This window comes from Nelumbo nucifera, chromosome 2 (genome assembly GCF_055504915.1).
Source record: "Nelumbo nucifera cultivar China Antique chromosome 2, China Antique-T2T, whole genome shotgun sequence".
NCBI lineage: Eukaryota > Viridiplantae > Streptophyta > Magnoliopsida > Proteales > Nelumbonaceae > Nelumbo > Nelumbo nucifera.
The window spans coordinates 72,446,198-72,466,890 of NC_142650.1; the positions used below are offsets into that span (position 1 = coordinate 72,446,198).

General features: G+C 40.8%; 1 protein-coding gene across 1 annotated transcript in view; it reads left to right on the forward strand.

Moving 5' to 3' along the window:
* Positions 1-451: 451 nt before the first annotated feature.
* NOL (NYC1-like protein) overlaps positions 452-20,693 on the forward strand; it is a 78,797-nt gene continuing 58,555 nt past the window's right edge. The window contains exons 1-2 of the mRNA XM_010268382.3: positions 452-806; positions 16,181-16,249. Of these exons, the coding sequence (XP_010266684.1) occupies positions 509-806; positions 16,181-16,249 (367 nt within the window). The 5' untranslated portion in view covers positions 452-508. The remainder of the gene's footprint in view (positions 807-16,180; positions 16,250-20,693) is intronic.

The window sequence follows — 20,693 nt, forward strand, 5'->3', positions numbered from 1 at the left end:
CCCAAGTCCAACTTGCACTAAAATTTGATGCCCTCAGGTAGGGTTTTGGGCCTTTGGGCCTTAGTCAAATTCGAATTGGTCAAACAGTTCATACTAATAATTGATATAAATGAATGTGTGTATATATGCATGCATTCATGCAAGATATGAGTCTCTAAATGCGTATTTGTATGTATAGTATAGTTAGGTTGGGCTTGGGCCAGATTTGGGCTATCTAAATCAAACTTTTGAACCCCAACACAATGTAAGGATCCAAGATCTAAGCTCAGCTCAGCCCGCATAAAATAAAAAATTGGATCGGGTTGGATCCGCCCAAGTTGCACACCGGGGGTGGATCCATAATTGACCCAACTGGAAACTGAGTCCGACGCGTTGTACAGATCTTTCTACGAGGCAGGAGCCTGAGGCCCAGACGGAGGACTGGGCTATTCTTCAGTATTCACGTAATGACGCAAGTACTGTAGTAGTATGTATGATAGTATCACACTCGCTAGCATGACAGCATCGAATGGCCTCCAGTATTTTATCCGTTGGTGGATTCTCCTCCATGGTTCTACTTCTACCAATGGCTTCCCTTCAGCTTCCCGCCATCTCCATCTCCCCTCTTCCCGCTAATAATCAAGCCCTTCTCATCTCTCCCTTCACCGGACAACTCGCTTCATATCGCCGCTCCGACCTGTATCTTTTCTCGACGGTAACTTCTCGCCGCAAATTCCTGAAAGTTCCAGGAATTAGAGCGGAGTCTTCGGTGAAGAGAGAACCCATGGTCCCTCCTTACAATGTCTTGATCACTGGTTCGACTAAAGGTCAGTGCATGGAGCTAATCTCATTTACTACTGTTTTTGAATGCTGGTAATTTGTTCTTAATTTGATTTCCTGGTTTGATTTCTAATTCCATAACACTTTATGTTCCTTGAGTTCTGAATCATGTTCAATCAACATAGTTTTGAATTGGGGTCATGTTGGTTCTGTTGGGGAAATGGCGCATAGAAATTTGGTGGGCAGTGAAGTAGGTGTAGTCATTGGAATATAGGATGGTTTTCTTTATCCGTTCCGTATATTTTGAACCTGTAGGCCCTCTAAGCGGAAGCCGGTCATGACCCATGTATTATGAAGAGTCGGACATAGAAGTGTCTAGTAAAACAGTTTGTTATGGAGCTAACTTAGCTTTAGAGACATAATTTGATCTTTCATTTAAATGACTCAATCTGATCATAATGCTATTGCCACTGCAAACCAATCATTAAGGCACCTTCGCCCATAGTGGGAACTCTGTTTGAGCAACTGTGATGCCAGGATCCCCTGTTGTGGATAGAATCCACCTTTGCTTCTGTATTGACATGATACTGGTTTGAGGGGTTTGCATAGTGCAGTTGATCCCAAATGCAATAAAGCTACATTGCCTACTAAAAAAAAAAAAGAAATTGAAGACAATGCGGGATAGGTAGAAATTTACTGTAATTACAGGACCCAAGGGATTGGGAATTTATAGTGAAAAAAATCTCTTTTTGATAGGATGAAGTGTTTAGGGTTAGGTGTTGCAAACAGGGCTATCTCAAGTCTCCTAACTAATTTGATTTTATGCTAGGAAGATCAACCATGGAAGTTATCTTCCTTTTTCTTGAGGCAATTGATAGAAAAGTTTAGGGAGGAAAAGAGAGATTTTCATAGAGTATAGTATTCTATAGCGGGTGTTGACCTCGGAAAAACACTTCTGTTTGGAGAAGATTTTATCCCTGAGCCTGCAAACTCTTTGGAGCTGTCGAAGAGCTTGGGAATGGGGGGTGGTACCTCGAGGGAGGTGAATGTCTTGGCCAAATTCAGAGAAGAACCTGTTCAGCACCTAGATCAAGGTCAAGGTGTCAACAGTTCGAGTATGTTCTCTCCCAAGTCAAATGACAAAGAAATAGGCAATCCCTGCTCCCCTGTTAGTGCAACACAGGTTGATCCTGAGGAGATTTCTCCCAGCAAACTCCCTCAGAACCTAGGCAGAACTGGTGACATATCAGGTTTTGATGTTTATAGTTTTTGTCTTGATTCTTGTATTCCTCAAGTTTTTGATACTAATCTGCCCCCTTCCCCAGTTGTTGTTTTATCTCAGCCCGTAGGTGAAGCTGACACTCATCCAAAAGTTGCCTACCCTAGCGACTCTCTTCTAAAAGTTGACTGTCCTAGTGATTCACTTAAGGTAACAGAGTTGTTAGAGGATGTAGAGGCTCTGAATGACACTGTGGATGAATGGGAAAGGATTTGGGGATTAATCTTGCAGACCTTTAGACTCTTGGTAGAGGAGGAGATAGGGGAGAATTTTGAATAGGAACAAGAAGGTGACATTCCTGTTCCTAGTTCCCAGGTAAGGGGAAGGGAGCTAGAAAGGGTAAAAATGGGCAAAAAAACAACAAAGAGAAGAAATGGGAAGAAAAGTCAAAAAAAAAAGAAAAGAAAAGAGAGGAAGAACAAGATAAATCAAAGAAAAAGCTTGAAGGAGGGACACCTAAAAGGAGGAAGAAGAAATTGAGTGAAGTTGAGAGATTGAGGTGTGAAGTAGACTATGACAAGGGGTGTTATGGGAGAAAAGGAAGGTAGTCGGGTTAGCAAAAGGTGGTCTCTAGGGTTGCTCATAAGTTAGGTTTATGAGCTTTTAACAAATGTTTATGGGCCAAATTCGTACAGAGAAAGGGAGGAGTTTTGGGAGGAATTAGTAGCTATAAGGGGACTGTGGGAGGGTCCGTGGTGCTTGGGAGGGGATTTTAATGTCATCAGGTTTATAACGGAAACAAATAACCCTAACCATAGGATCACCTCAAGTATGAGAAAGTTCAACCACTTTGTGGATTCTTTTGAATCAAGGGAGCTACTGTTGGTGCAAGCTGATTTTACCTGGTTTAATTTTCAGGAAAAACCACTTTGTTGCAAACTAGACAGATTTTTATTCTCTTCAAATTGGGAGGAAGTATGGGGTGGTTTGGTGATGAGGGCACTACCTAGACCTACGTCGGATCATTGTCCAGTTAGGCTATCTCAAGAAAGACTAGGAGGTGGGCCTTGCCCCTTCAGATTTGAAAATATGTGGCTGTGACATCCAGACTTTCAAAAGAAAGTGAAAGAGTGGTGGAAAGAGGATCAGGTGGAGTTTAGATGGAAGGGATATAGATTTTATAAGAAGCTACAAAAGCTAAAAGCTAGGATCAAAGCTTAGAACAAAGAAGAGTTTGGTAGAAGAAGACAGAAAGGAGGCTATTAGTAAAAGGATTCAAAAACTTGATGTTGTTGAGGCAGAGAGAGGATTGAGGTGTGAAGAAAGGGAAGAGAGATGGAAGTTGAAACAAGATTTGGAGGAAATTCTCTGAAAAGAAGAGATAAGCTGGAGACAAAAATTAAGATGCAAGTGGTTGAAGGAAGGAGATGGTAATACAAGATTTTTCCATAGCTTGGCAAGTGGAAGAAAGAGGAAGAACATAGTGGAAAGTTTGGAATGGAATGGGGCAATGCTGACAAGAGAGGAAGAGATTGCAAAAGCTTTTGTGGTTTTAAATCCATTTATGACAGTCCCAGTAGAGTAAGAGAGACTCTAACTGACTTTGAGTGGCATGTTGGAGAAAATGAATTGTTGGAACCCCTGGAAAGACCATTTGAGGTTCAAGAAATAAAGAAGGCAGTTTTCTCTATGGAAAGATCAAAAGCCTCGGGTCTGGATGGATTCACTATGGCTTTTTATCAAGACTGTTGGGACATCTTAGGTGATGACCTAGTAGAGGTCTTCTTGGAATTCTTTGAAAGAGGAAAAATAAATGCGGGTGCAAATGCTACTTTCATAGCTTTGATCCCTACGAGGGTGCCTACAGTTCAGCCCAAGGACTTTAGACCGATCAGTTTGACTGGGAGTCTATATAAAATCATTTCTAAAGTTCTTGCACTAAGGCTCAAGAAAGTCCTTCATTCCTTAATCTCATCGAATCAAGGGGCCTTTGTGAAAGGGAGACAAATTATTGATCAGATTTTAATAGCCAATGAATGTGTGGATTACAAAAAAAGAAAAGGAGAAAAGGGTATGATCTGTAAACTTGACTTAGAAAAGGCTTATGATTTGGTGGATTGGGATTTCTTGCTAAAAGTGTTGAAGAATAGAGGCTTTGGGGAGAGATGGTGTAAGTGGATGAAGGGTTGTATTATCTCTTGTCACTTCTCAATCTTAGTGAATGGAGTAGCTAGGGACTTCTTTCCTGCAAAGAGGGGCCTTAGACAAGGAGACCCTTTGTCACCTTTCCTCTTCACCTTAGTAGTGGATGTCCTAAGTGTTTTGATTTTTAGGGCTGATTCAAGAAATCTACTGAAAGGTTGGAGTTTTGGGAGGCAACAAGTGATTGTCACTCACCTACAATTTGCGGGTGATATCATTCTCTTTTGTGAAGGGGAAATTGAGGAGATGGATAATTTGAGATTGGTGGTGATGCATTTTGAGAGTCTCCAATCTGAAAATCAATTGGAACAAGAGTTGTGTAGTGGGGGTGAATTTACAGGATGATGAAATGCAGTTGGTGGCTAGGGCTTTAGGTTGTGAGGTAAGTGGTTGGCCTTTGGTATATTTAGGTCTGCCTCTGGGGGAAATCCTAAAATAGAAAACTTTTGGTACCCAGTTTTAGAAAGATTCACTAAGAAGCCAGCAGGGTGGAAGAGAAATTATATCTCACTAGGGGGTAGAATCACTTTAATCAAGTCAACTCTGGCCAACCTTTCGGTGTATTTTCTGTCTACCTTTAAGTTTCCTGCCAAGGTTGCCAATAAGTTAGAAAAGCTCATGAGAGATTTTCTGTGGGAATCGGGTGACTAAAAAAAGGACCATTTAGTGAAATGGGAAGTAGTTTCTAGGAAAAAGGAAACATGGGGTCCAGGCATTGGCAATATCAGATTAAGAAATATAGCTTTGTTAGGAAAGTAGTTGTGGAGATTTCCTTTGGAGCAAGACAGTTTGTGGCACTTGGTGGGTGGAAAGTATTCATGGGATGGCAGCTAATGGATGGTGTTGAGTTGGGTCTAGTTGTTTTTTATTCTTATTTTAAGCTATTTATTTAGGATGTTGTTGGGCTTTAGGCCCATTAGTTTATGTTTTTAAGTTGTGACTGTTCAGCTACATTAGTAGCCGCCCTACTAAAGGCATCCTTGTAATACCTCATCCTTTAAGTTAAGTATAAATATAATGAGGGGTTGGCGGCTAGGGTTAATTCAAGAATCCTGGTTGACTTCCTACTCTTTTCTCCCTCTCTTTTCTTCTCTACTACTAAAATCTTTATCTTCCTCCCCTTTCCTTTCACAAGAAATTCAACTAAATCTACAATTAGTGGTTTTTACTTGGTATCAGAGCCAGCCAAAGGTTCCTTGAGTTGTTTCCTCATGCAGCCCTAGATCGGCCGACTGCATGGTGATTTAAGAGGCTGATCGAAGTTCTCAGGTACGCCCAGTTTTTGGATTTTTCGGTGGATCTGTGTGCCCTGTAGCTGGTCTAGGGTTTCTCACCAAAATCAGGAAAAACTGGAGAAAGGGGAGAAGTCCTGTTTCTATTGGACTCTTCAATTTTGACCTAGGAAGTGGCGTCCTAATTTTTTAGGATTCCTTTGAGTTTTCTGTAAGGGGCGGTTCAAGTCCTACCTGATTTGGAGGCTTCTAGAGAGAGCGGCTGCCTCTTCTCTCTCTTCTCCCATCCCACAGAAAAGGAATCTTTTGTGGGAAGACAATCTAGGACACTAGAAAGGTGTTGTTGGTTCCAGAAGTGTTTCGTTTGATCTTGTTACATATTTCGGTTATTTTCTTTACATTTTTTGAGAAGCATGGAGGGTCACAGAGTTGAAAATAAGCCTAGGAGTGAAATGAGACCAGTGGGAGGAGGTGCTGGAGACCTTTTCAGGACTGGGACCATTACTACAGTTAGGTTGGATGGTGCAAATTACTTAGAATGGTCACAATCTGCAAAGATGGCCATTGGTGCTCGTGGGAAATTAGGGTATATCACTGGTGAGGAAGTGAAACCCGAAACTAGCAACTCCCGGTGGGTATAGGAGAATTATATGGTGATGACTTGGTTGTGTAATTCCATGTTGCCCCATACAAGTAAAAATTTTTTATGGGAAAATACAACTAAGGAAATATGGGATGGGGTTGCAGAAACCTATTCATAGAGGGAGAATGTTGCTAAGGCTTATCAGTTGAGAAATCAGATTATTTCAACAAGGCAGGGAGATAGACCCGTTGCAGCCTATTTTTCAGCCCTTAAAACCTTGTAGCAGGAGATTGACCATTTAGAGACATTTGCTTGGGAAACCACTAAGGATACGACTACCTATCAGAAACATCTAGAGAAGTATAGGGTGTTTGAATTTCTTGCTGGCCTTAATCCCGAGTATGATATTGCAAGACAACATCTTCTTTCCAGGGACAGTGTTACCCTCTCCCAAGCATATGCCTTTGTGTCAGGGGAGGAGAGCAGGAGAGATGTGATGATGAAAAATCCTGTTTCTGATCAGTCTGCCATGGTGAGTACTGTGAAACCTAAACAAAGTGGAGATCGGGGTGGTAGTGAAATCAAGAAGGAAGATAAAAGAGATATGATCTGTGACTACTGTAAGAAGCCTAAACACACAAGAGAAACTTGCTAGAAGCTTCACCCACATCTTGTGCCGACTAGACTGAAAAATAAGAAGGGAAATGCACACATGGCAGTTATTGGTGGCATTCCGGCCCCTCCTACTATAGCTGCTCTGGAGTCTGTTGCAGCTGTTGTAGTAAGGGCCGAACTTGAGAGGTATGGGCAACTTTTGAACCAACGGGATACAGCCAGTTCTAGTTCAGCAGCAAGCGGACAACAAGGTACAGGTGGCACTGGTGGTGTCCACTCTACTTCCTTTGCTCACACAGGTAGTTCACACGTAAATGCAAATTATGTTTCTACTTCGGGTAAGGAGGGACCTCCTTGGATTATAGATTCGGGAGCCTCAGAGCACATGACTCATAGCTCTACTTTTTTTTCTTCTTACCAACTTTGTTCTGGCAGAGATAGGGTCTCCACAACTGATGGATCCCATGTTCCTATTGTTGGGAAGGGATCTGTCAAGATTAGTGATTCTATTTCTTTACCCTCAATCCTTCATGTTCCTAGACTGAGCACTAATTTGTTATCTGTTAGTAGTTTGATTAAGAACCTGAACTACTCAGTAATTTTTTCTCTTGGTCATTGTATTTTGCAGGATCTAGATTCAAAGAGGACGATTGGGAGTAGTCGTGAAGTGAATGGGATCTACCTCCTGGATGTTCTTCCTCCTCATCAGAGTCATTATGTCAGTAGGGATAGTGAGTCAGGGTCTGTGGGTCAAATTATGCTTTGGCATAATCGTTTTGGCCGTTTACCTTTTTCTTCTTTGAGTCTTTTGTTTCCAAAACTTCTTGAGTCTATTAGTTTGTCAAGTCTGGAGTGTGAAGGTTGTCAACTTTGAAAGCATTGTATACATTCATTTAAACCTAGTAATAAAAGGTGTTCTTCTTCTTTTGATGTTATTCATTTGGATGTGTGGGGACCTTACCATGTTCCTTCTATGGGAGGCTATCGATATTTTCTCTTATTTGTGGATGATTTCTCACGATACTCTTGGATTTACCTGATGAGATCCTGCGATGAAGTACCATCCTTGGTGAGGCAATTTCATCAGATGGTGCTAACACAGTTTGGAACAAGAATAAAGGTGTTCAGATCAGATAATGCTAGGGAATATTTTGAAAAACACCTTGCCTCATATGTGTTAGAATATGGTGTTGTCCATCAGAGCAGTTGTCCCTACAGCCCACAATAGAATGGTGTTGTAGAAAGGAAGAACAGACACATCGTTGAGATTGCAAGAAGCATGATGAGCACATCTACAGTTCCAGTTCGGTTTTGGGGTGATGCAGTTCTCACAGCAGTATATCTGATTAACAGGGTGCCCTCTCGTATACTTGGATTCAACACCCCATTCAGTCTCCTTTTCCTTGAGGGGGAGATGTTTCATATTCCTCTCAGGGTGTTTGGGTGTGTCTGCTTTGCACATATCCTTGGTCCTCACTGCTCAAAGCTTGATCCCAAGGCAAAGAAGTGTGTCTTCCTTGGTTATGCAGAAAATCAGAAAGGGTACTGCTGCTATGATCCAGTCTCTAGGAGCCAGTATGTTAGCATGGATGTCACTTTTTTTGAATCCACATACTTCTTTTCAAAGTATCCTTCTCAGGGGGAGTGTTTTGGGGAAGTGAGTCAATGGTTTATTCCTCTCCCTGTTCCAGTCCTTGTGTCTACTCCTGTGCTTGACCATCTTGTGTCTACTCCTATGCTTGACCATCCTACCTTACCACCTCCTTTGCGTCTTGCTTCTCAGCATTACTTTCGACAAAGACTACACAAGGAGGTTGATTCCACTGCAGCAGAACTCACATCACTTCTTGTCGATTCCTTGGAGACTCCAGATTCGGCTGACATGGATTCAGGTATTCCTTTTGGTCCCGCTACTATTTCAGTTCCCATTGATTCTACTAACCTTGTTACAGATAACCTTGATCTTCCTATTGCTCTCAGAAAAGGGAAGAGAAAGTGTACTGATCATTGTATTTCACAGTACTTATCCTACAGTGGACTTTCTCCTTCCCACCGTGTTTTTCTTTCCTCCCTTGACTCAGCTTCTATACCCAATGGTGTTAGTGAGGCACTCTCCAAACCTGAGTGGAAGACAGCTATGCAGGAAGAGATGGCAGCTTTGATTAAGAATCAGACATGGGACATTGTGGATCTACCAGAAGGAAAGGAGACAGTTGGATGCGGATGGGTTTACACAATAAAATATAAGGCAGATGGAAGTATAGAAAGGTACAAGGCAAGACTTGTTGCAAAAGGGTACACATAGACCTATGGTATTGATTACTTAGAGACCTTTGCACTAGTTGCAAAGATGACCTCTGTTCGGATACCTTCTTTCTCTTGCTGCCTCATACTCTTGGCTCTTGTTTCAACTTGATGTGAAGATTGCTTTCCTAAATGGGGATCTGCAAGAGGAAGTGTATATGAATCTTCCTACTGGCTTTTACAGTGATACTGAAAAGGGAAAGGTATGCAGGCTTAAGAAATCACTTTATGGCTTGAAACAATCTCCCAGAGCATGGTTTGACAAATTCAGAAAGGCTTTGATTGCTTTTGGCTACACTCAGACTCAATCCGTTCATACCTTGTTTGTGAAGCGAAGGGGATCTTTGGTGTCAGTCCTAATTCTTTATGTGGATGATATTGTTGTTACGGGGAATGACCTAAGTGAGATCGATTGTCTGAAAATGAATCTACATAAAGAATTTGAAATTAAGGATCTTGGAGAACTGAGATACTTCTTAGGCATTGAAGTTGCAAGATCAAAACATGGAATTTTTATCTCTCAAAGGAAGTATGTCTTGGATCTTCTTCAAGAGACAGGGAAGCTTGGAACGAAGGCAATCAGTACCCCTATTGATCAGAACCATAGAATCAATGCATCAGAAGGTGAACTAGTAAAGGACATTGGGAGATATCAGAGACTTGTGGGTCGGCTGCTATACTTGTGTATGACAAGACTAGACATTTCCTATGTAGTAAGTGTGGTAAGTCAATACATGCATGCTCCACAAGTCCAACATTGGGAGGCAGTTGATAGGATTCTTGCTTATTTGAAGGGACACCCGGGCAGAGGCATATTGTTTACTGATCATGGACAGTTGAAATTAGAGACTTATACAGATGCAGATTGGGAATGATGCCTTGATGACAGGAGATCAACTTCAGGAGTGTGCACCCTTGTTGGGGGTAACCTTGTCTCGTGGAAGAGTAAGAAACAAATAGTGGTGGCAAGATCAAGTGTTGAAACTGAATAGAGGGCCATGGCACATGGAGTTTTAGAACTTCTCTGGATCCGTTCCCTATTAGAGAAATTGGTGTACAGGCAGAAGAACCTATGATGTTATACTATGATAACCTGGCAGCAATTAACATTGCCCATAACCCAGTCTAGCATGACCGAACTAAGCACATTGAAGTGGATAAACATTTTATCAGAGAAAGAGTAACTTTTGGAGAAGTTTGTCTTCCATACATTGCTTCTGATCTGCAGCTCACGGATGTTCTCACAAAAGGTGTTGCAAAGAACAAGTTGGAGCATGATCTACGCAAGTTGGGAATGTGTGACATTTACTCCCAACTTGAGGGGGAGTGCTGAGTTGGGCCTAGTTGTTTTTTATTCTTATTTTAAGCTATTTAGTTAGGAAGTTGTTGGGCTTTAGGCCCATTAGTTTATGTTTTTAAGTTGTGACTGTTCAGCTACATTAGTAGCCACCCTACTAAGGGCATCCTTGTAATACCTCATCCTTTAAGTTAAGTATAAATATAATGAGGGGTTGCGGCTAGGGTTAATTCAAGAATCCTGGTTGACTTCCTACTCTTTTCTCCCTCTCTTTTCTTCTCTACTACTGAAATCTTTATCTTCCTCCCCTTTCCTTTCACAAGAAATTCAACTAAATCTACAATCAGTGATTTCTACTGATGGGATGATGGCGTCGACCCTAGGGCTTCTCATTTCTCCCCATGGAAAGCAATTGCTGGAGTCTTGTCTTCCTTTCAGCCTTTCATCAGATTTGATGTGTGCTCAGGTAATAAAATTTTGTTTTGGGAGGACCTTTGGATTGGGAACACTCCCCATAAGGATAGTTTCCCGGTAATGTATTCTCTTTCCCTAAATAAATTCAAAACTATCTCCTCACTTCGTGTGTCTGAGGGGACTTGGGATTTGGGTTTGAGAAGAGGGTTGAGGGATTCAGAATTGGCTTTTGCAAATGAGTTATTCACTGTGTTGAATTCAGTTTTCCTAGATCTTTCCTGCCCAGATAGTAGAATTTGGAAGGAGCCCTCTTCAGGGACTTTCTCTTGTTCATCTTTTTTCAATGCCTTAGTTCAGTCTTCTTCTGGGTCTGTCTCTTTTCTTACTAAAGAAATCCGGTATTCTCCTGTGCCGCCAAAGGTTAGGGCTTTTTGCTGGGAAGTGGCTCTTCAAAAGATCAATACTATAGATGTATTTCAAAGAAAAAGGCCAGACTGGAGCCTTTCCCCACATGTCTGTTTTCTTTGCTTAAGAAATGGTGAGACGACAACTCATCTTTTGATTTCTTGTTCTTTTGCTTATTATTTGTGGGATTGGTACTCTTCTTTGTTTGGTTTCAAATGGAACCCCACCTTGGGTGTGCTGAACCTTTTTGACTCTAGCTTCTTCCGACAACCAAGGAAAAGGGGTAGGGTAATGTGGAGAATGTTAGTGTTGAATATGTAGGGGTAGTTCTGTCTTTATACTTATGTTTATATGCTGATGTGTAAGATTATGTTAGATTTAGTGTCCCTTACTTAAGTAGGGGCACATGTGTCTTTTCCACAATATAAGTAATATAAGTCAATTCTGGCTGAATGGGAGAGTGATCTTTTTCTCTCATTTGAACCAGTTCTTTCTCTCCCTTTCTTCTCTTCTCTTCTTCTTCTTTCTCTCTCTCTCTCTCTCTCTCTCTCTTTCTCTTCCTTCTTGACTGTTATCAGCTTAATAGGATTCAAAGGCAGGCTGAATCCTAATATGGTATCAGAGCAAAACTGAGCAAATCAGACCTGCCCAGAATTCTGTTCTCTACGCACCCAGTCTAGGGTTTTCTCTTGGTTTCTTTGCCATCTGTTGGAGATAAGGGAAAGGGCTGAAAAGGAGTGGTCGCCCTTTTCCCTTGGAGGTCTCTATGCCTTCAGTTGTGCTGTTTGTGGTTGGTTGCCGTCGTTTCTAAGAAGCCCTCCCCTAATCGATGAAGAGAATAGGGCTGGTTCGTGTGGTGCAGTGGATGTCTTGTGTGGTCTGATTTTTGGGTGATTAGGTAAGAGATTTCTATGCAATTTCGTGTTGTGAATCAAATCATAAGTCTGTTTCAGATTGTATGGTGGGATTTCAGATTGTAGTGTGCTAGGGTTTATGTTTTCTTTCAATATGATTCGAAAGGGGAGTGGTCCTCAAACAGTGTGGTGAGTGTTCAAGTAGTTGTGGGGTAGGGTTTGTGGTGTAAAGAGTGCAATTTTCAGTAGTACTAAGTGCTGAAACCAGTGTGTTCAGTGTGTGGTGTGGTCTAGTGTGCAGTGTGCCGAATTCAGCAATATCAGAATTCAGCTATGGAAGGTAGCAGTGATAGCAAAACTAATGTGATGGTTCCTACTGACTACTTAAATGTTCAAATGACCTCCATTAAACTGAATGGAGAAAATTATGTACCCTGGGCTAAATCTGTAGAAGTTTTTCTAAAGGCAAAGAAGAAGGTGAAACACATGAGAGAAGAAAAACCCTCCACCGATTCTCATGAGTATGATGATTGGGAACAAGAAGATGCACAGATTATCACATGGTTATGGAACAGTATGGAACACAAGATTAGTGTAAACTTCATGTTTCTTGACACTGCCAAAGAAGTGTGGGATCATGCTAAGAAGTTGTATTTGGGTCAAGACAATACAACCAGAGTATATCAGCTGTATCAGGAATACTTTAATCTACAACAGGGTAATCAGAGTCTTGAGGAGTACTATGCCAGTATGAGAAACATCCATAATGTTTATCACCCCCTCACTTCTGATGTCAAAATTCAGCAACAGCAGAGAGAACAACTTGATGTAACTTGATTTTTGGTGGGGCTGAAGTCTGAGTATGAACCAGTGCGGGCCTAGATACTAGGAGGATCAACTCTCCCTTCCTTAGAAGAAGTGTTTGCTCGACTTAGGAGGATTTCCATTGGATCTACTGAGAACACTAGTGTTTACGATAGATCAACCTTTGTAGTATCGAGGGGTCGTGGTGTTAGAGGTGGAGCTCAGGGAGGTCGGTCTGGCCATGGTGTTAGAGGTGGAGCTCAGGGAGGTCAGTCTGGCCGTAGTGGTAGCAGTGGATCGGTATATGGCCGGAGTGGTGGTGGTGGACCTACCTATAACCGTGGTGGTGGTTGTAATGGAGGTAGAAATTCAGGGGGAGCCCATGGCTGAGGACGTAGTTCGGGTCCGAGGAGGTGTACACACTGTGGTATGGATGAACATACCATTAATTATTGCTATGACTTGCATGGTCCACCTTCAACTTGGACCAATCATGCTATGACTAGTGACAGTAGCTTCAGACAGGAGAGTCATTCAGCTAATCAGATGCTTCCTACATCACAGATGTTCCCGGGAAGGAGATGATGAGTGTTCCCCGTGATGAGTATGAGAGGTTTGTTCAGGCCACATCTCAACAGAACACGGCCACTCTCGCACATTCAAGTATGGCTTGTCTGGCATCCACACCCAATCCCTGGATTATTGACTCTGGAGCCTCCGATCACATGACTGAAACTCCAGGTGTGTTTTTTCCCTCTCTCATTGCTCAACATCACAATCTGTTACCCTTGCTAATGGTTCCATATCCTTCATTTGTGGTGTTGGCAGTATTAACATGACCGCTTACCTTTATCCTCAGTTTTGTATGTTCCAAAATTTCCGTTTAACCTTATGTCTGTTAGTAAGTTGACCAAGTTACTTAATTGCTCTATTACTTTTTACCCTTCTTCGTGTGTTTTTCAGGATCTCGAGACGGGGATGAAGCTGGTGGATTGTATTATCTTGATGGTGGTGGAAGAACATCAACAACTCTCCAATCATCTCTCTCTCCTCTCCAGTGGCACTGTCGATTTGGTCATCCTTCGTTGGAAGTTTTGAAGTCTTTGCTTCCTTCGTTGATTCAACTTTTTGTTTTAGATTGTGAGTCGTGTCAGTTGGGGAAACATCATCGTGTTCCCTTTAGTCGTAGGGTTGATAACCGTGTGTCGAATCCATTTCTTTGGTTCATTCAGATGTTTGGGGTCCTTATAAAGTGATGTCATACAATGGAAATAGATATTTTGTCATTTTTGTTGATGATTATTCAAGGATGACGTGGCTCTATTTAATGAAAGAAATGAGTGAATTGTTTACTATTTTCCAAAAATTTTATGCTGAGATTCGCAACCAATTTGGTGTTCGCATTAAAATTTTTCGTTCCAATAATGGCCATGAATATTTTTCTTCATCATTTCAAGAATACTTGGACCAACATGGCATTATCCATCAGACTTCATGTACCTACACCCCACAACAAAATGGAGTGGCTGAGAGAAAGAATCATCATCTTTTGGAAACAACTCGATCTCTCATGCATCACATGAATGTCCCCAAACCCTTTTGGAGTGATGCAGTGCTTACTTCTTGCTTCTTGATTAACCAGATGCCCATGTCTATCCTTGATGGTCATTCTCCATTCACCACTTTGTTTCCTACCTTGTCTCCGTTTCCTCTATCTCCTCGGGTTTTTGGGTGTGTCTGCTTTCTCCATAATTTGGGGCTAGGAAGGGACAAGTTAGATGCACGATCTATTAAGTGCATATTTCTTGGCTATTCCCGGACTTAGAAAGGGTATAAATGTTATCATCCTAGCTCTCAACGTTCCTTTGTGTGTGCTAATGTTTCCTTCTTTGAGTCTACTCCGTTTTTCTTGGGGTCCGGTGATGTTTCTTGTTACATCACCTTAGGGTATTGTACCTTATTGGGGGGAATCTTGTTACATGAAGGGGTAAAAAGCAATCAATTGTTATACATCAATAAAAAAAATCAAGCAGTTGTTGCAAGGTCAATGCAAAACTAGAGTATAGGGCAATGGTACATGGGGCATGTGAATTACTTTGGCTGAAGACTTTACTCCAAGAGTTGGGATATCTAGTTGAAGGAGCAGTAAATCTTTATTGTGACAACAAGGCTGTGGTTAGTATTGTCCATAATCGAGTGCAATATGATTAGTATAATCATATTGAAATTGATAGGGATTTCGTTCAGGAAAAAGTAGCTTCCATAGAGATTTTCTACTAAGAACAAAGGTCCAACTGGTTGATGATCTTACCAAGGCTGTTGGAAAGTCACCATTTTCTAATGTACTTACTGAGCTTGGTGTGTGATAGCTGCTATATGCCATCTTGAGGGGGAGTGTTGGTAGAATTAGCAAAAATACTGCATTAACATAGTGAGGGATATTATAGTCACTGTACTCTTCTTAATTGTATAAGATTAGAAATAGATAGATGTCTAGGTCTATTCCCTTATTCTTCCAAATCTTCTATCTTATTTTTTTTCTCATTTCTTCTCTTTAGTTGACCCTAAACCTATTACTGTTAAATATTTACAACTGTCATTTCACAAGCAACTTAATTTTTTGGAAAAAATGATTCAACAAAAAGGAGAGGAGGCGGTTTTAGAATGCATCATGGCTAGAGTGATTCACTGGGACAAAACTTTGGACATTTTCCCACCTTACTCATGTCATATGATGATATTCAGAGAAGGTGGAGGGAAGTGGTTGCAACTTCTTCAAAAAAGAGTATAGTTTGAAAGGTGTGGGAACTGGCAACCACCTATGGATAGCTTCATAAAGCTAAACATTGAAGAGAGCAGCTATATTAACCTTGACCCTTCAGGAATGGGAAGGGTTTTTAGGGATAAAGAAGGCTATATCATAGCTATGTTTTCAGCTCCTATTTGCTTTGGGGATTCAACAAGGTCTGAACTTTATGCTGCTTTTTGTGGAGTACAAAGAGCACAAGAACTGAATTTTGGATAGGCTAATCATTGAAGGAGATTCCATGATGGTGGTTGGCTGGCTAGAGGATGATGAGTAAAAAGTATGGTCTCATAGAGATGTGCTAAAGAAGATTTAATGGATAACAAGGAATATGCAGATTAGAATACAGTCAGTACAAAGAGTTGCAAATGGGTTGGCTGATACACTAGCCAAGCAAGGGGTCAATAGGGATGAGTTGTAACTAATATTTTGTGGGAGGGGTAGTTATATAAACCTCTCCTTGGGATGCTTGACTGGTACATATTTTCTGTTCATAATTAATAAATTCTGTCACTTATAAAAATAAAGAAAAAGATTAAGTAAATGTATTCTTATGTTGATAACTTCTGTTAACAATTGAATGGAGTCTACATGTCACCTATACTTGGCCTATTGGCATGAACCTTTTTGTTTAAATCTGAAGGTTTATAATCTCCTAACTTGGTTATATTCTTTATTGTCTGCAGGGATAGGATATGCTCTAGCTAAAGAATTTCTAAAAGCAGGTGACAATGTTATAATTTGCTCGAGATCAAGTAAGGGCTTAACTTATTAAGATGCTATTGTTTATTTCTCTTGATACATTCTTATTATTTTCTCATTGTCAGAGATTATTTGGTCTTAGCAAGTTGTAAAGGCTACCAACTATATAGATGGTGGTACAAAGTATTGAAATTTGACTAGATGACATTTGAGACTAGCCTGAAAAAATGAGATTTAGCTTCCCATTGGTTCGTTTACTCTCCTACCAAACATTGCAAGAGGTTTCCCAAACTCCTATTTGCCATTTTTGTTGGACAATCAGTTTGGGGATGGTGACCGGTGAGAACCATATTGCTATTCAGTTCCATTTTTTTCCATAATTATGCTAGAAATGGGAAAGAAATTTGGAATCTCTATCGGAAGTAATAGACTTGGGAACCCATGGAAACAGACCACTTTGTGGAAGTATATATATATATTAATTTTTTTGAAGGTAAAAATAAAATTTCATTAAAAGAAAGAAAAAATTACAACCTGATAGGTGATAAGGTATGACTGCGTACATCATCAAGAAACTACAAAAAGCATTCAACATAAAATTTCCACATTACACATTTGAAAGTCCAGAACTTTCCCAAGCTTATCCCCAAGATCCTCCATTGTGATTTGTCTAAATTCTGTTAATATTAACACCCAGTCTGCGGCAGATTTTCTGACAGCTTCCACAATTTTATCCAAACTCCATGATTTGTCTTCAAAAACTCTTCTGTTTCTTTCCTTCCATATATTCCAGCAGATTACAAATGGAATGCAGCTCCAGATCACCTTTGCTTTCTTGCTTCCTCTTATCTTTGGCCATGAAGAAAAGATCTCAGCAGTAGAAGCTGGAAGAAAGTCTCTTACTCCAAACATGGCAGCAAACAACCTCCATAAAAGCCAAGATCTTGCACGAGAAAAATCAATGTCTAACATTTTCCTCCTGCTCTTTGCACAGGAATCACATATTAGCCATATTGAATCCCCTAGATTTCAGATGATCCACAATCAAGATACTATCCATGGCCACAAGCCATGCAAATGCTTCAACCCTGGGAGGGATTAGATTTCCCCACACACCAACAGTGTGACTTGAATCTGAAAGATCCCTACAAAGAGAAAGATAGTAAGACTTATACAGAAAATTCCCATTTGAGCTTGCACCATAGTTCATCCCTTGACTGGGCTGAAACTTTCATCTCCTCCAATTTATCCAGTAATGTAATGCATTCTTCAACCTCTCTATTCAACAAAGGTCTTCTAAAATTTGGGCACCAAACCAGTTGATCCTCCCTCCTTTCATAATAGCGACTGATAGATACTTCAGGTTCATCCAGAAGCCTATACAGCCTTGGACACAGCTCACTCAATTTGCCTACCCCACTCCAATCATCCTCCCAAAACCTGATTCTGGCTCCATCTCCTACTAAAATGCTTGTCATATTTTTGAATTCCTGATTGAACTTCATGATCTCTTTCCCTACACTCACCCCATAAGAATCCCTCACCTCCCTTGACTCCCACCCAAACCTCACCACCCCATATTTCCCCACCACCATCCTTCTCCAAAGCGAATTTTCCTCCCTCTCCAAATCAAACCTCCATAACCACTGCCCCACCAAATCCTTATTGAAAACCTTCATTCTTCTAAACCCCAAACCTCCCCTCTCCTTCGGCCTGCATACTTTTGCCCAATTTACCAGCTGAAACTTCTTACCCCCTCCTTAATCCTTCCCTTTCCACACCCTTCCATAAGAAATCCCTCTATAGCTTCTCCACTCTTTCAGCCACCCGTGATGGAACCTTCAGTAAAGACATGTAGTAAGTTTGTAAGTTTGAGAGAACACTTGTAATTAAAGTTATTCTCCCCCCTAAAGAAGGATATTTAGCTTTCCAACCATCCAATCTTTTTTCAATCCTCTCCACAATTAGATTCCAAACCACACTTGAGTTCAAAGTTTTTTTTTTTTTTCTTGAGGAGTAAAGAAGAACATTTTATTAAAAAGATAAAAAAAGAAAGAAACAAACTTATTGAGTGTCAAGGTGACACCTAAACATCAGATCACTAGGAAAACAAGTTACATTATAGACTGGGACCTCAAGAAACTCCAGAAATTTTCTGCTAGATCTACACTGATAAACTGCTCAAATTCTGTGGGAGAGTCGAGACCTAGCTTGAATCAAACTTTCCAACTGAGGCCACCACCATGTCAAAAGCTTCTAAATTGTTTTCCTGTAATAAAGCCACCTCTGGATTGTGTTCCTAATCAAATTCCTAACCAGCTTTCTCCTTCTCTCCTCCTTCAGGCCTTGGACATCCCAGGATAACAGCTTCATTGTACTCCCCCTTCTACCTGACTCCCCCACTTCCTTCCCCTTACTCTTCCTCTGCATAGAAAATTTCCTCACCCCTTCCTCGTCCCAGATTTTTTGCGGTCTGTTTATCAGCAGCCCCAGATAAGTAAATGGAAGCACCCCCATTCTGCATTCAAAGGCTTCAGCACATTCTACTAATACTTCCCTCCCAACTTCCCCAACCCCAATCATCACACTCTTGGACAGATTCACTTTTAGACCTGTTAACAGTTAAAAGTTGGCCAGAATTGCTCTCAAATTTAAAACCTGCTGGACCAAGGCTAGTAAAATCAAAGTATCATCTGCATACTACAGATGAGAGATACAACGACCATCTCTACCCACCTTGAAACCTTCTAACAGACCCAACTGAACACTCAACAGCATATTCAGCATCTTCGTAACCAATACAAAAAGCATGGGAGAAGTTGGATCCCCCTGTCTCAACCCCCTTGAAGCTTGGTAAAACTGAAGATACACAAGCAAATATCCAACTTTTCCACTTCTCTCCAAACCCCATTAACCTTTGATAATACCTTGGCCTAGAATCAATACATTTACAAACCTCATTAACCGCCCGTAGATATCCCAGTTACAAACCAACCACTCTTCCACTCCTCAGCCTAGAATCAATACATTCACTTGCCACTATAACTCCATCCAAAATCTGTCTAACTTCCACAAAAGCCATTTGGGTTTCTCCCACTACCTCATGCAACACTTTTCTGAGCCTCTGATAATACCTTGGCTAATAATTTGTAAGGACTACTGATTAAGCTTACTGGTAAGGGTGGATTCCAGTTGAGTGGAGCCAAATATCTAGCTATTCAAGCTCGACTCACCAATAAACCATTAGACTCAAGCTCGAGCTCGATTCAAGCTAGAGACTTGAGCTTGAATTTGGCTCGAGTCAAAAGCTTGCAAGTTCAAGCTCGGCTTGGCTTGAGCTCGACTGTGAGCGAAGCATTTTATAAAAATAAAATTTATACATATAAAAAATTATTTTTTATTTGATATATAAGAAATTAAGAATTATAAAAATTAGTTATTATTATATATATAAAATAAAAATATTATATAATATTTTTATATTTATTATTTTTTATATGTATTATATATGTTTGTATGTATGTACATATATACTCTATATGTAAAAGCTCGATTAGGCTTGCGAGCCTCACGAGCCGAGCTTTGTTGGGTTCAAGCTTGACTCGATTAGCAAAGGAGCCTATATATTAAGTTCAAGCTCGACTAGAAGCTTGGTTTAAACCGAGCCAAATCGAGCTTCTCACGAGCCAAGCTCGAATAGCTTGTGGCCACCCCTACTTATTGGTCTGAAATCCTTCAACTTCATAGCACCCTCCTTCTATGGAATTCAGAGATATAAAAGTGGCATTGGCCATTTTCTCCAACCTTCTCTACCTATGGAACTCCATAAACATCAGGTCAAACTCTCCTTCCAGTATATTCCAGCAAGCCTTAATAAAAGAAAAATTAAAGCCATCTGGACGTGGGGCAATTTCCTCCATCTCAAACTCCCTTTCAATCCAATTTGCTGAAAATTCGCTTATCTTCTTAGGCACCAACTCCCCAAGGGACATCCAATTCCATACTCTTGAGGTATATAAGTTCTTGTAGTATCCTACCACCCTCTCCTGAATTTCATTCCATGTCTCCACCACTTCCTCACCCACCTGAATTTTTGAAATCAGATTCCTCCAAGCATTTGTGTAGGCCTGAAAGAAATCTGTGCTTTTGTTGCCTGCTTTCATCCATGACACTCTTGACTTTTGTCCCCAACTATCCTCTTCTCTAAGAATTAGCCTCTTCAATTCAGATTCTAGATCTTCTCTTTCCATCTTTTCCTCCCTAGTAACTGCTCCTTCCTCCTCCAATCTGTCCAGAAAAGTAATATTTTCCAGAATCTCCTTCTACCTGTTCCCCACATCCCCCTAAACGTTTTTGCTCCACACCTTGATCTCCCCCTTCAACAGTTACAACTTCCTGACCAGCCTGAATCCTGTAGACCCTTCTACTTGCAATCCACCCCACTTCTCTTCCACCCACTATGGAAAACTTGGATGATCAAGCCACATGTTTTCAAAC